The 14,195-nt window shown below is 41.0% G+C and overlaps 1 protein-coding gene across 3 annotated transcripts in view; it reads right to left on the reverse strand.

Moving 5' to 3' along the window:
* DDX31 (DEAD-box helicase 31) overlaps window positions 1-13,884 on the reverse strand; it is a 67,158-nt gene extending 53,274 nt beyond the window's left edge. Inside the window, exons 1-9 of one of the 3 annotated variants that reach the window (XM_034793770.1) lie at window positions 13,579-13,884; window positions 9,417-9,670; window positions 8,335-8,410; window positions 7,626-7,669; window positions 7,086-7,156; window positions 6,919-6,983; window positions 5,515-5,559; window positions 4,008-4,049; window positions 1,862-1,926 (exon numbers count right to left, since the gene is read on the reverse strand). In XM_034793770.1, the coding sequence (XP_034649661.1) occupies window positions 1,862-1,926; window positions 4,008-4,049; window positions 5,515-5,559; window positions 6,919-6,983; window positions 7,086-7,156; window positions 7,626-7,669; window positions 8,335-8,410; window positions 9,417-9,670; window positions 13,579-13,692 (776 nt within the window). In that variant the 5' untranslated portion in view covers window positions 13,693-13,884. Of the gene's footprint in view, window positions 1-1,861; window positions 1,927-4,007; window positions 4,050-5,514; window positions 5,560-6,918; window positions 6,984-7,085; window positions 7,157-7,625; window positions 7,670-8,334; window positions 8,411-9,416; window positions 9,671-13,578 lie in introns of those variants that run through there. The other 2 variants (XM_034793771.1, XM_034793772.1) reach the window with 2 other exon arrangements.
* Between the last annotated feature and the right edge of the window lie 311 nt (window positions 13,885-14,195).

A 14,195-nucleotide genomic window follows, 5' to 3' on the forward strand; every position in this document is an offset into this window, starting at 1 on the left:
TCAAAAGCACCTAAAGATGCAGATAGGTGCATAGTGGGATTTTCAAAAGTGCCGACACAGTTTGGGCACCTAACTCCCATTGAAATCAATGGGAATAAAGAGAATCAGCACCCAGCCTGCTTAGGTACTTCTGAAAACCCCAAAAAGGCACTTATCAGCATCATTAAGGCCAAAAGTATAACTGGGTTCAAAAAGAATTAGGTAAGTTCCTAGAGGATAAGTCCATCAATGGCTATTAACCAAGATGGCTAAGCCTCTGACTGCCAGATGCTGGGACTGGATGATAGGGGATAGATCATTCAGTAATTGCCCTGTTCTGTTCATTCCCTTTGAATGAGCAGAGGCATTGGTCACTGTCAGAAGACAGGATACTGGGCTAGATGGACCACTGGTCTGACCCAGGATGGCCATTCTTATGTAATACCTTTGAACATCTGGCACCAAATCCTTCAGATGTTTAGAATTAGTAGACTTCTTTGTCTTCCACCTGCTTTTTATTCATAGATTGGAGAAGAAAACCAGCTTTCCTGCCTTTTCAACTCCCAATCAGCTTCCCAACTTTGAATGAACTAATTCAAACAAAGAAAACATTCCCGCTGCACATGCTACTTAAACTGAAACCAAAAGTAATTAAAGGCAAAAGCTTTTCTGCACAAACACAAACTGCAAATACTTCCATTTGGAAAAAATGTAAATACCAGCATTTGCTTATTAGAAAGACGAACAATAATACACCTACTTAATGTAGAACATGACCATGACATTTATAAGCTTGAGTGGACCACAAAAAATTAAATGCATTTTGTTCTTGATTTTATCTATAATTTAAAAAGCAGTATTAACTCACTCAGAGTTGAGGAGGACTCAGTGAGGCAGCATATTTTTTAAATGTTAAATTATTTTAATAGCTTACAGCAAATTTAATTGTAGCTGGTTCATTAAATTTTTTTTTTTAATTTTTAAAAAAAGCCAGTTTTGATTTTTAACCACATAGGGTGTACATGTATATATTAGAGCTGGTAAAAAAAAAAAATTCCAATGGAAAGGATTTCCATTGGAAAATATCCTTTCATTTAACTCAAAACTTTCTGTGGGAAAGGGTTGATTTTTGAGGAAATTTTGAAAACAAATTGAAATGAAAGGCTTTGATAATGCTGAAAAGTTCCATTTTGACTTTTTCATAACGGAACACTTCAATTTTTTGTTTCAAAACAAAAAGTTGTTTTGAAATCTATTTTACGTGATAAATTACAACATAAAACTAAAAAAAACAAGTCAAAATCAAAATAAAAACTTTGATCCAAAACAAAAAACATTCAAAAATTGTTTTGCAGAATATTTAGAAAGTCTTTGGTTTGGTTCCGATTCAGAACGAAAACGAATTCCAAAATCATGGAATTTCCCACAAAATGGAAGTGTTGGTTCCCGCACAGCTTTTATATATGTAATATCCACTCATGCAAGAACACTGTTTAGGATTATTTGCTTACAATTAAATAAAAAGGGCGAGATTTTAACAGGGGGGGAAAAAAACCCGCTGTTCTCCCCATGACAAATACACTCCTGTTGCAGACAGCGCTGTAGACGAAGCAAATATAGGTGTTTGTCAGAGGAAGAAAAACACTGACATCGACAGGGATCATCTCATCAGAAGGCTCATCAACATTTGAAAACTAGAGCTAACTGAGGGAGGCGAATGCTCCCTGCTGACCCAGTCACTAGTTCTGTGTAAGATCTGGGAAGTTCACCGCTTGATCAAGCCACAAGCATCTCTCCCAGTAAAAAGGCATTCTCAGCAATAGAAACAGATGAAAGGATACAAGTAGAACCCAAATATAATTTTAAGAAGTTGGCTTCCTACCTGGCTTTTTCAGACTTCCTCTTTTCTCCCCCCATTAGCACGCCAGGCACAATCCAGGTAAATGGCTACAGTGGGGGTAAACCAAGACCTATATGAAGTAGTCTTAAGAAGAGGGCTGATACTAATCCCAAACTGATTTTTCTTGACATAAAGATAGGCAACTCAGGTTTATAGCTGTGCTTCTGATTTGATCTAACAGATACAGCCCACATGCACTGTACCACCTGCAGCTAAATATCAGTGGTAAATTTAATTCTAGCTATTTAACTTGCTTCTAATGTTGTTTGGGAAGATGGAAATACAATCATTTTTGCATCGCTTCCAATAATATAATAAGTCTCCCCCTCCTCTCTGTGTAACCTAAATGATCAAAGACAATTTGCGATTCTATTTCTTTCTGTTGCCTTTTAAGCAAAATCTTCCAATAGCCAAGCAAAATATAAAGAAACATAATAAAGATCCTTTATATAGGTTTGTTATTGGGCTAATAAAGGCTCCCAAGGTGAAATATCAGCCCCACTGAAGTCAATAGGAGTTCTGTCATTGACGTCAATGGGGTCCTAATCTCCAGCAGAATCGAGCGTAGCCCAGTTTATAACAGAGGAAAACAAAATATGCACCCCGTCCACCTCATTCAAGAGGGGGCGTGGGAGATAGATGGAACATAAGTTTTAACACTGTACATACATATCTTGTAGTTAATTAAAGGCCAGAACACTGCTCAGCTCGTTACATGCCATGTAGCAATATAAGAACTGCCCTAATGGAGCGGATCATTGGACCATCTAGTCCAGCATACCATCGCCAATAATTTATTACATTCAAACGTATAATAAATAAATAAATAAATAAATATTTTAAAAGGAGTGTATCCAACGTTCTAGGTGCCCTAACAAACACAATAAAATCCCAGCAGCATTAATCATTTCAACAGGAATTCAGCCAGCCCCTTACAGAAATGCCTTTCCACCCCTTCATCATTATGGGAAGCCCTTCCAAAAACCGGATCAAACAAATTAATTATACCAGAAAATGTAGGCCTCACCAACACTACAAATTTTACCACACTGGATCATCATACTATAACAAAGCAGTGACCCGGATTGTATTTTAACAAGGTTTAGTCTTGTTTGTATGGATATTACCTGTCACACATAAGAAAGAAGAAAACAAAAGAGCGCAAGCCCAATTCCCCCCAACCCGCCCGTTGAAATGTCACCTTTAACTACTCTAGATCTTGATGGAACACAATTGGCCAATATTAAAAAGAAGATTTGAATTTAATATCAAAGATCTTCTAATGATGACATCTAATTACAAAGAAAAAAATGACTGACATATTTTTAAAATGTCTTTTAATTAAAAAAACAAAACCTTGACAGTAGGGTGATGGGGTAGAACTTGGGGAATCAGCTGGCTGTTTGAATGCATGGGAAGGCAGAGACTAAGGCCTAGACCTTGCAAATGCTCATTCACAGGCTTAACTTTACCACTGGCCGTGGTCCCATTGAAATCAATGGAACTACTCATGGAAGTAAAGTTCAACATATGTTTGCAGGACCATGGCCTAAAGCTGTTGTGAGGGACGTTCTATTATTCTTATCATCATTTTCTTTGGGCTAATTTAACCAAATTAAAAAAAAAAAAAAAGTACCAACATAGCACTTTGCAAGTCTCCCATTTCTCCACACATTCAAGTGGCCATTTGATTCCCTGAGGCCTATTTTACTACATCAATCTGAGTCCAGTGGCATCTGTCCCCGTAAGAGTTCCCATTCAGAACCATGGAAATTCTGAAGCAGTGGCAGGCATCTCTAAAAACAAAACATTGCAAAAAAATCTATTTTTAATATCTATTACTCTTCTTTAACAAATACGTATTTAGCTCCCTAGGGTATTATAATGAATCACCACAGCAGTCACTGAATAGTTGAAAACATCCAATAGGAAAAATCAAGCTTCAATGCGCTGGGCTTTCCCTTGAATGCTAAAAATAAAGTGAACTGGTTTTATTCTTTATTTTAAGGACCAGAAATCCTGTTAGGTACTGAGTCCCGTCAACTCCCTATTGCGCTTAGGGGAAGTGACGGTGCTTAGCATCTCACAGCAAAAGGAGTGAGGAGGAAATAAAGAATGAAATCCTTACCTTCAGCAATTTCTGGACTGTATCAAAGCTCTGTAGGGCTAGCTGCAGATATCAACAGATGAAAATAAAGTTTTATGGAAGTCTGACACGTCTGTATTAGAAGGATAGCGTCACGCAATTTAGATCAAATTTTTAATTTTTCTGCAGACTCAAACTGGTGATGTATGTTATTAGAATTCTAAATATCTTTATTAAATAAATATATATATATATATACCCCACCCAGTATCCTATCAATTAAATAGTCAACAAAAAAAGAAAAAACCTCTATTAGCTTTGGACCTATACAAAAACAATGTCTTGTGCTCCCTCTGCTGGTTCAAATTAATAAACACTGTTCTCAGACCTGTGCACATTTCTATTAGCATCTTCAGTGATGCTGATGCACAAGAAAGAAACTATCCAAGGCATGCTGGGTTTTCCTTCACTAAAACCAGTGTGGGATCATATGGAATCTCTTCCGGGAGAAAACTGTTAGCGAAAGGGAGTGTAAACCATAGGTGAAAGCAGTGGACTGGCAGCCAGCACTTGTGGGTTGCAATCTCAGCACTGCCACGGACTCACTGTGCGACTGAGGACATGCCATCTGACCTTTCTGCAACTTCATTTCCCCACCTGCAAAGTGGGGATAGTATCTACCTAGCTCACATTGCACATGTATATGAGTGAGGCTTATTTATGCAGGTAAAATGATTTGAATTCCTCTGACGATACATGGGCAAGTGCTAAATATTATTTATTTGCCAAACTTTCAAAGAGGCCATTACAAACTCTGGAAAGTAAAAATAATACCAATTGTAATCACAGACCAACTTTAAAAATGCGCTCAACAGCAACCCTTGACTCCATCTTACGAACATGCTTAGTATTCATGGAGCATCCTGGGGAAGCAGAAAGTTTACTGCTGTAAAAATTTAAATAGCTTCAGAGCCTTCGCCCTTCCCTGGGTTGAGCTGAGATACTGCAGTGCAGGTTGCATAAAACGTTGTGCCCAAAACTAGTTACCTGTGATCAATTCTCCACATGGAAGTTATTAGCGTTTGATATGGAAAACATTGATCCTCTGCTCTGAAATTGCCTTTGTAAGGCAAATAAAACAAACCAAATAAGAGTTCAGAGAACAAACCAACTCCTAGTTTTCCAGACATTCACTGATGGATTTGAAAAGAGGCTTTAAACATCAACAGGAATGTCTGTATAAACGCTTGCGTTTGCAGCTCACAAACTCTCCCTTCCCACGCTAGACAAATTTCTCCCTTCCCATGTATTAAGCCAAGGAGTTTCCAATGTTGCCAACCAATTCTTAAACACAAGGGGAAACTTGGATGTTTCTCCCCAGCTTACTGCTCACTAGCTAAGATATCTCACGAGAACACTTGAGCTTGCCAATAGCCCAAACCTGCTCCTACTGGAGACAACGGCCAAATACTCAGGGTCTGAGAAAGTAACAGAAACCACAACCGTAAAATGCCAGCACTAACCTTAGAAAAAAGGCGACTTAACTTACCTCTCTTGTTGGAACTAATATAAGTGCATAAGGCCCATCACTGCGCTGCAAATAGAAGAGACAGAGTACCATTGAGCAGAATGCACCATGAACTCAGAGAATCATAGAAGACAGAGGTGGCTATTAGCTCATGAAATCAATCCTACTGGGATTCAAGGCAGGATTGTCCCCCTCACTGCGTTGCCCAGTCCAGTTTGAAATGACTCAAAGCAATGGAGATTCCATCACTTCCCTTAAGGCTTCTAGTGAATTTCTACTGGGCGGCAGAGCTCTATTAGGAAGTTTGCCCCTGATATTCGACCTACATTCGCTTTTGCACAGTGTCATTCCATTATTCCTACTTATAATCATAAACAAATCTTTTTTCCCCTCCCTGCTAACAGCCTTTAAATATTAGTAGAGGATGGTCTTCTCTTTTTTGCACTCTGAAATCCACCATGCTCATTGTGTAGCTAAGATTTTTTTATATTACACACACCTGTTATATATGATCTATACAATTTCACGTATTATTTCTTAGTCTGCAGAAATACACTAATATTTGATGCACAGGAACAATCAGACACACAAGGGACAGATAGTGACAACCCAGGCTGTTCTGCAATTATTTCAACCCATAAAGAATTTAAGAACAAATCCCTCTTGTCACACCCTAAAGAGGCACAAAACAGGACGACGGATCTGCAGCCCTGGGTCAACATATTGATCTGAATGGGGACAGGCTGTTGAAATACTGTATATGGAGGCCGGGACATGAAGAGGAGAAAGCATACCAGGAACCTTTGCAAGCCTCCAGACCTCCACCCTAGTTCTGAGCCTCTGCCATGCTCTGAAGCCAGCCTCCTGGCATACACTGACCACTCCCACCAGACTTTGAAAAGACATGGAGAGGGAGCTACTGCTCCTTCTAGAAATGACAACCTCCAAATGCTTTAAGCATGGTAACTCTTGATGGACTTGAGAGGGAACATGTAGGATAAAGTAGCTGTTCCCTGACTCCTCCTGCTTCAGCAACATGGAGCCAGGCTCTATTGCTGCAGAGAGGAAAGAGGTAGCTATGCCGGAGTGGTGGAGGAAATCTACCATGTAACCATCTTTCCCGCTACACAGATATTTCCCTACCCCTACTCCCCACCTTGAGATTTTGGCCCATCCACTCACCCTCTTTGCTACATTAAGTGTAGGGGCACATATAGCCCTTAATATTTTTCTTATATTGCTTTTAGATTTACAGAGTACGAGGGTCATGTAGGCCAAATTCTGAAATATCATAACTAAATAGGGAGAGAGATTGCTTAACCATCATAACCAGAAGAGACACTACTGACCTCAGTGCACCAGCTGTAATTTATTTTTATTGCTTCGAAAATTAAAAGAGAGCAGACTTATTTCTATGGTACATACCTGTATTTTTGACTTCATTCCCTGCAAAGACTGTACAAGGGGGATGCCATAGGCAAGAGTTTTACCTTAGTAAGAAAAACAACAGGTGAACATAATGCTTAGTTTGAGTATACGGAATCCAAACAATATTGTGCCTGAGTAAGGAACACTGTCAATTAAATACTGACCTGACCCTGTCTGGGACCTCACAAGTGCATCCTTGCCTTTTAGCAGCACAGGAATAGTTTGCTTCTGAACACTATGTAACAAATAACACAAATTAAGAACACACAAGCACCAACTCAGTCTCAAAGTATTTATAAAGATGTGAGGTTTTAAAACCCTTCAATTGTTTCAAAACCATGTTCCTGGGTTTACACAACCTGGGTGCTCTCCCGGTTATTGCTGAAAATTACTACCTCAGAAACGGGGATTTGTGAAAATAGAGCAACAAAAAAATATTATGTATGCTAAATAGAAATAAGGATGATTTTGTGGTTAAAGCCCAAGAGCCAGGACTCCTGGGTTCCGTTTCCAGCACTGCCAATGACTCTCTACACCAAGTTACTTTATGGCTTGATTTTTGGAGGTGCAGCACACTCACAGCTCCCGTAGACTTTCACAGGAATTGTGGGGGCTTATGAATTAATTATGTTTGTAAAGGGCTTGGAGATCATCCAATGGAAGGTGCTACAGAAGTGGAAAGTATTTTATACAGGTTAGTTTACCTGGTCATACTAGACATCTTCAAGACCGTGGTTATTGTGGAAATCTAAAGGGATAAATACAGTGTTAAAAGGTTTTAATGCTCTACTACCCACTTTCATGACTTCTGCAATGCAGGAGAGGGAGAAACCCCAAGTTGGTATTCTCTCCCTCTTTCTGATCACTAATCCAGGCAAGTGCTTGGAAAAGTTCACTGGTTCTACAAGCATTCCTGCTAGTCCCTAATCCTGGCGGGTCATGACATGCTACCAAATCATGGCCTCTGAGTGATCCTCAACATATTTTGGTCTGCAACCCACATGAAACCATGAGAGGTGTTTGGATGCAGTGGGATCGGGTGCCAGCTGGGCCTGGTGTTAGCTGAGAAAGATGGATCTGGGACTGGTGGGGGTATGGGCTACTGGGGTTGAAATGGCATCTGCATGTAGTGCTGATGTGGGTTGCTGATGTTGGATGGAGCACAGCTAAGGGTACTGATGGGGATGTTGATGCAAAAGCTGCCCTCAGATGGCATCATACTAATGAGTTAATCTGAGTCACCAGAAGCGGTTTCTACAAGGAGCATGTCTCACTTCACAGAGGGATATCCTCCAAAAGTTCATCTCCACGTATAAAAACACAAACCCTCCCAAACAAAGACCCATTAAAAACAACTCAGTAAAACAGCCTTACACCACTAAACAATGACCTGGTTGCCAGTCTAGCACTCACCAGATGGGGATGGAGGTCCAGCTGGCTGAAAGAATCTGAAGTGAAAACTTTTTCCTGCACCTGTTTCACTCCACCTCTGCAAGTTAGGGGAAATAATCCAAAGCAACGTGAGACAGTTCCAATCACCCACAGGCTCTGGGCCAGATTCATAGGAGAGTCAAGCTTGGGTTCCAATGCAAAGATTGCCTGGAACAAGACATTTGCCTGGGGAAGGGACATAGTCAGGCCAGCCATGGAATATGCTGATTCAGCACATCTCCGGGGCACCCTCCAGTGGAATCCCCCATTATCGGTGGAATCCTAATGTAATTTGCACCTTCTGGAGACAGCAAGAGTGAATCTGACTCCTTACGTAATGCTGCTTTTTCTTTACAGGGGCTCCCATTAAAGCCTACTTGCACAATTCAGCACGACAACAGACAATGGAGGAAAACTACCTAGTCAGTACATTGTTAACAGCAGCTAGGGAACCCATTACAATACTCCAGCTCCTGAGGGCCTACCCCACCAAAGGGCATGGGATTCATAAAGCACAATCAAGAAATAAAACAATTTAGAGCCAGGTTAAATCCATAGGGCAAAGCTTTTAAACCAGGATGGTCTCCACGCTACGATGTTATAAATCTAGGGAGAGGTACAGTCTATTTGAGTGGTTTGAGACCACTCTCTGTCATGGGTCTTTTGAAAATACCAACCAACCCTCAATCCAATTCTTCCACCTGCCACTTAATTCAATGACAAAACTCCTACTGACTTCAGGGGAAGCAGAATCAGGATCTTTGTCTTATTAGATCAGAGGCTCTCAGCATGGGGGTCACAACTACCCTGCCCTTCCTATTCTATTCTACATGCGTTCTTATACCTTCTCAGATTGTTAAATGGGAGAAGGAGCCTGGCTAGAACCAAGGTACATGGATGGGGGATCCTGGTCTAGAAATGGCTGAAAACCACCATACTAGATGGATGATGAGACTGTAAGTACATAGCGAAGGGGGGGAAAGGACAAAACCTCATGCTTTGTACATATAAAGGTGAGAAATCAATAGCTTTTTTTGGGGGGGTGCGTTGTTTGCTTAAAATACCTGTGAATTTCTGGAATCTTAGGGTTGTTTTTAAACAGACAAGACGTCTTAATGAAAGGTCTGCTGCTTGGGCTCTCATTCTGTCTGACCGTCGAGTGCTTCTTCGGAGGAGATTTTGATGATAAATTTCCTTTCACGCAGATGTCAGCCTCCTTAGTGCATTTCTTGATTGGGGATACTGACAACTTGGGTTTCTGCTTTGAAGGTGTGCCTTCGTCTGCCCATTGGAGCTTCCTTTTCAGAGCTTTAGATTGCTTCAGTGTTAGCAAATAAACAGGATGGATTAGTATGTAAGAATTAACTATGCAATATTATAACCTTCCTAAGGCCCTAGAGAGTTGCATCTCTTCCTATTGGAACCTTCATGCCCATGTATAGAGAACAGGGTTTGATTTTGCAACTGGACCCGTTCACATTCTTCAGAGCAGAAACTGTAATACAAATAGTAATAATCTAAATTCTTATTTTGGGGCCCGTTACTACAGTATCTGATCCATTTTCTGTAGTAACTGAACAGTACCCTCTTTAAAATATATGTCATCCAAATCAATTGCTGTGCGAATCTCATGATCAGATTAAAGCCAGACCTCCACCCCTCTTTCTTTCTTTCTTTCTGGAATGAATCCTCCTTGATTCTGACCTGTGCTTCCATCAGGCTTCAGGAATTCTGATCTCTATATTCCCTGGCTCTATAGTGATCTTGATTTCTTTTGAAATTCCTTCTGCTTCCTCTGAGAAATGTTTTTGCTCACCCCATATTCCTCTGTCAATACTGAGGTACACAATTAATTTAACTTGGGGGGAAGGATAGCTCAGTGGTTTGAGCATTGGCTATTAAACCCAGGGTTGTGAGTTCAATCCTTGAGGGGGCCACTTAGGGATCTGGGGCAAAATCAGTACTTGGTCCTGCTAGTGAAGGCAGGGGTCCCTTCCAGCTCTAGGAGATGGGATATCGCCATTTAAAAACAAAAAAAACCCACCTTTCTTCCATCACTAAGGCCTGGGCTACACTGGGGGGGGGGGTTCGAACTAAGATACGCAACTTCAACTACGTTATTCGCATAGCTGAATTCAAACTATCTTAGTTTGACTAACCTGGCCGTCCTCATGGCGGCGAGTCGACTGCCGCGGCTCCCCCGTCGACTCCACTTACTCCTCCTGCCGAGGTGGAGTACGGGCATCGATTCGGGGATCATTTTATCGTGCCCAGACGAGACGCAATAAATCGATCCCCGATACATCAAACACTACCTGCTGATCCGGCGGGTAGTATAGACATACCCTTAATGTCCTTCACCATCTCATGCATGTCCTACATCAGTCACGTTGTTTTGCCTACGTAATTGAAAACTTTCTGGATCACCTTAACTCTCTGAGCAATCCTCTATTCTTTCTCTACTCATCCTTATATTTTCTCCCTATCCTTCATGTTCTTGATTTCATTTTGCAATCTTCCCAGCCCTCTCTGCACATGCCTCTCAAACCCTTTATGATGTTCGGCCAGTCTTTCTTCAATTATATCGGCCTTTACAAAACATAAACTCTTAGGGCATGCTCCTTATCTGGTCTAAATCAATGCAATGCTAGTGACATCAATGAAACTGTGTTAATTTACACCAGTTCAGGGTCTGACCCTTATTTCATAGATGGCTAACAGAAGTCTTAAGCACTTGAGTACATCAATTGCTCTTTGAATATTTTTTATTAACCCTCCATGTCCTTTCTTCCATTGATTTATCTTATTTAATGTTGTCCAACATCTTACACATTCTTCCAAAATGTGCTCAAATTCAAAGGGGGACTGTCAATGCAACACTTTTTTCTTTAAAAAGTTCCCCAATCAGGCAGTTAAGATGTCACCAATCCCACTCCTACATGCCCCATCTAATATCAAACTACCCCAGTGCCCTCAAACACTTACATCGCACATATTTTCATACTAACAACAAAAATAATGTTAACACATCTGCATCCACTTAAAAACCATCATGTTCTCACAGTGATTAAGAAGATTTGTCATAGGCTCATGATGTTAAACAACTTCCTTCAGAATTCTCTCCTCTACTGGGAAATAACTTGCTAACTGAATCCTATAATTCCATTGATTATGTAATTTTCAAAAGTGCCTAAGTCATTTAGGTGCTTTTGAAAATTTACCCAAAATTCAACAAGCTTCAAATGACTCAAGAATAAATCATAAACTGAGAAAGCGGCGGCCTGTAGACTGCTGAGAATCTTCCTAGCATCCGAAGTTCGAAAAGGATTAAGTTACAAAGAGGCGCACACCTGCCATTTTCAAAATCCTGCTCATCAGATGATGTATTCTTTCACTTGGATATTCACAGCCAACGATCCTAATCCAAAAATCACATCTACATGGGGAGACCTTTGCACTCATGTAGAGGCACACTGACTTCAACAGGACTCAGCATGGGTGCAAATTCCATCCATGGGGGTGGAACCCAATAGACTCCAAAGCACAAGACCCAGTGCTATAAATTTTCTTGGCTATAGATACTTATGCAGCCCTTTTGGCATTTCATTTTCTGATCAAGGCTTGTCACAAGGGAATCTCTTTGCTGACTATACAATGATTAATCTATATATTAATAATATTTATTATCATTTGTTAACTATGCTTGGTACTATTCAAGACAAATGAAGACTGCAGGTGGTGGTGGTGGCCTGTGATATACTAGAGGTCAAACAAAATGATCTGTGGTCCCTTCTGGCCTTAAACTCTATGACTATGACAAAGTCCCTACTTCGAAGAGTTCACAAACTAAGGTTCCAATCTGGCAAGAATGTGTGCATATGCTTAGCTTTAATGCTGTGAACAGCCCCATTGAATTTAATGCACCTAAGGCTCTGACCCTGCAATGAGCTCCTCACAGAAGGACTTCTGCGTCTGCACAGAGCCAACTCAGTGGTTCTATGACCAGGCCCCTGTCCACACAGATAGATTGCAGGATTAAAGCACCAGGACAAAATCCTTCAAGTACACAGACTATCAGGGTTGAAAGGGACCTCAGGAAGTCATCTAGTCTAGCTCCCTGCTCAGAGCAGGAACAATCCCCAGACAGATTTTTGCCCCAGATCCCCCCAAGGATTGAACTCACAACCCTGGATTTAGCAGGCCAATGCTCAAACCACTGAGCTATCTATCCCTCCCCACAGTGTGGGCAGACGGCTGTGTCTGTGCAGAGCCTCACAATGATGTGCCCAGGCAGATCCAGCTGCAGCATTGGGGCCTAAAGAACCAATCCTGTGACCCTTTCCCATATGAGTAGTCTTTCTTCACATCAGTAGCTGTGCTAAAGACAATAGGAAGGTTTGAGTGAGAAAGCAGTAAGCACTGCAGGATCAGGCAGTTTTTATAAAGTTGGGGGCTTTTTAATTTGGCATAAGGGAAGCATACTGTTGGTACTGGTTTGTGTTAGTGAATCTCACAGAATCAAACAAATAATATAAAATTCACCTTTGGACTGAGATCAAATATAGAAAGACACAAACCCAAAAGCAGAATTTCTGAGAAAGTTACAAGCGATTGAAAAAAAGAAATTCATTATGAAAGTCCATATGTAACCTTAACTACAGTGCAACCTCAATTATCCAAAAATACCAGGGAGACCAAAATCTTTGAGTAATCAGTGGAAGCTGAACCAGCAAGATCCTCTAAGATCAGACTTCAAAGTCTACTTCTGATGTTCTTTTCTCCCAGACCGTAGACACCCAAATACTGTAGCTTCCTCAAAGCTACTTAGCTCGGCAGAATTAAACAATGAAATACCACTCAGACCTAGCACTAAAGTCCTACTGTATTTTGCTGAGCCACCTGGCCTTGGGGGAATTCGCATGTGACCCCTGATTCAAACCTCACTTATCTGAACTACCCCATTCTCTGAGCCAAGATCCCATCATCCATATTAAGGATGGAGGGATTCGGGGTGCAGCAGACCTAGTTACAGAGAACTGAATTATAATTAATGCTCATTTCAAATCTTTCAAAACAAAACAAAAAAACCCCAAGAGCGAATGACTTGTTGCAGAGCACAAGCCCTAGCAGTTTAGGTTTATAATATTGCAGTTTAATTCTTTTCTGGAATAGTTTGGTCAAAGTTTTTTCTGTTTTTATCAGACTCGGATGAAGAACTAAACATACCCACTTGTCCTTGCCGGGCAATGGCTTGCGGAACCTCTTGTGTCCTGCAGAATGGTGGGACTCTGGGGAAGGCAGAGAACTCACGTTGAGAATCAATCCCTCATCTGTCTCCATGGCTTAATACACAGCTTTTGATGGGGACTTTTATCTGCAATAAAACCACAGCCCTGAAGGACATTACTCCACAGAGACACCCATGCGACTGCAGAGAACTAGAAGCGCCAAGGCAGAGTTTAACTTAGCTGCAGCTAGCTACACCAGACCCCACATGTGCTACCCACTCCCAGCTCAGTGAAGGAGGACCCCAAACATAGCTGTCTTGCAAAGTCCTCTAAACAGCAAATCGCAAAAGCACTTCTCTGGACAGATTATTACATTTTGAGCCAACCAGCTCAGGCTCCTACATTCTTACTGAGAGGGGAAGGATTTAATTTGAAGGGCAGTGTTTAAAATCTCTCTCCTCTCTTTTTGCAGTACCAATAAGACATTTAAAATCTCACCCACTTGGGCTGCTTTCAAACTGGGGGGAAAAGTGAAGGGAGTCTCTCTTTTTTGCAAAATAAATGATTAATGGGATTCTTAAAATGTCGCTTTTACATTTGTAGAGCAAAATGCTT

Source organism: Trachemys scripta, chromosome 17 (assembly GCF_013100865.1).
Source record: "Trachemys scripta elegans isolate TJP31775 chromosome 17, CAS_Tse_1.0, whole genome shotgun sequence".
NCBI classification, from domain to species: Eukaryota; Metazoa; Chordata; order Testudines; family Emydidae; genus Trachemys; species Trachemys scripta.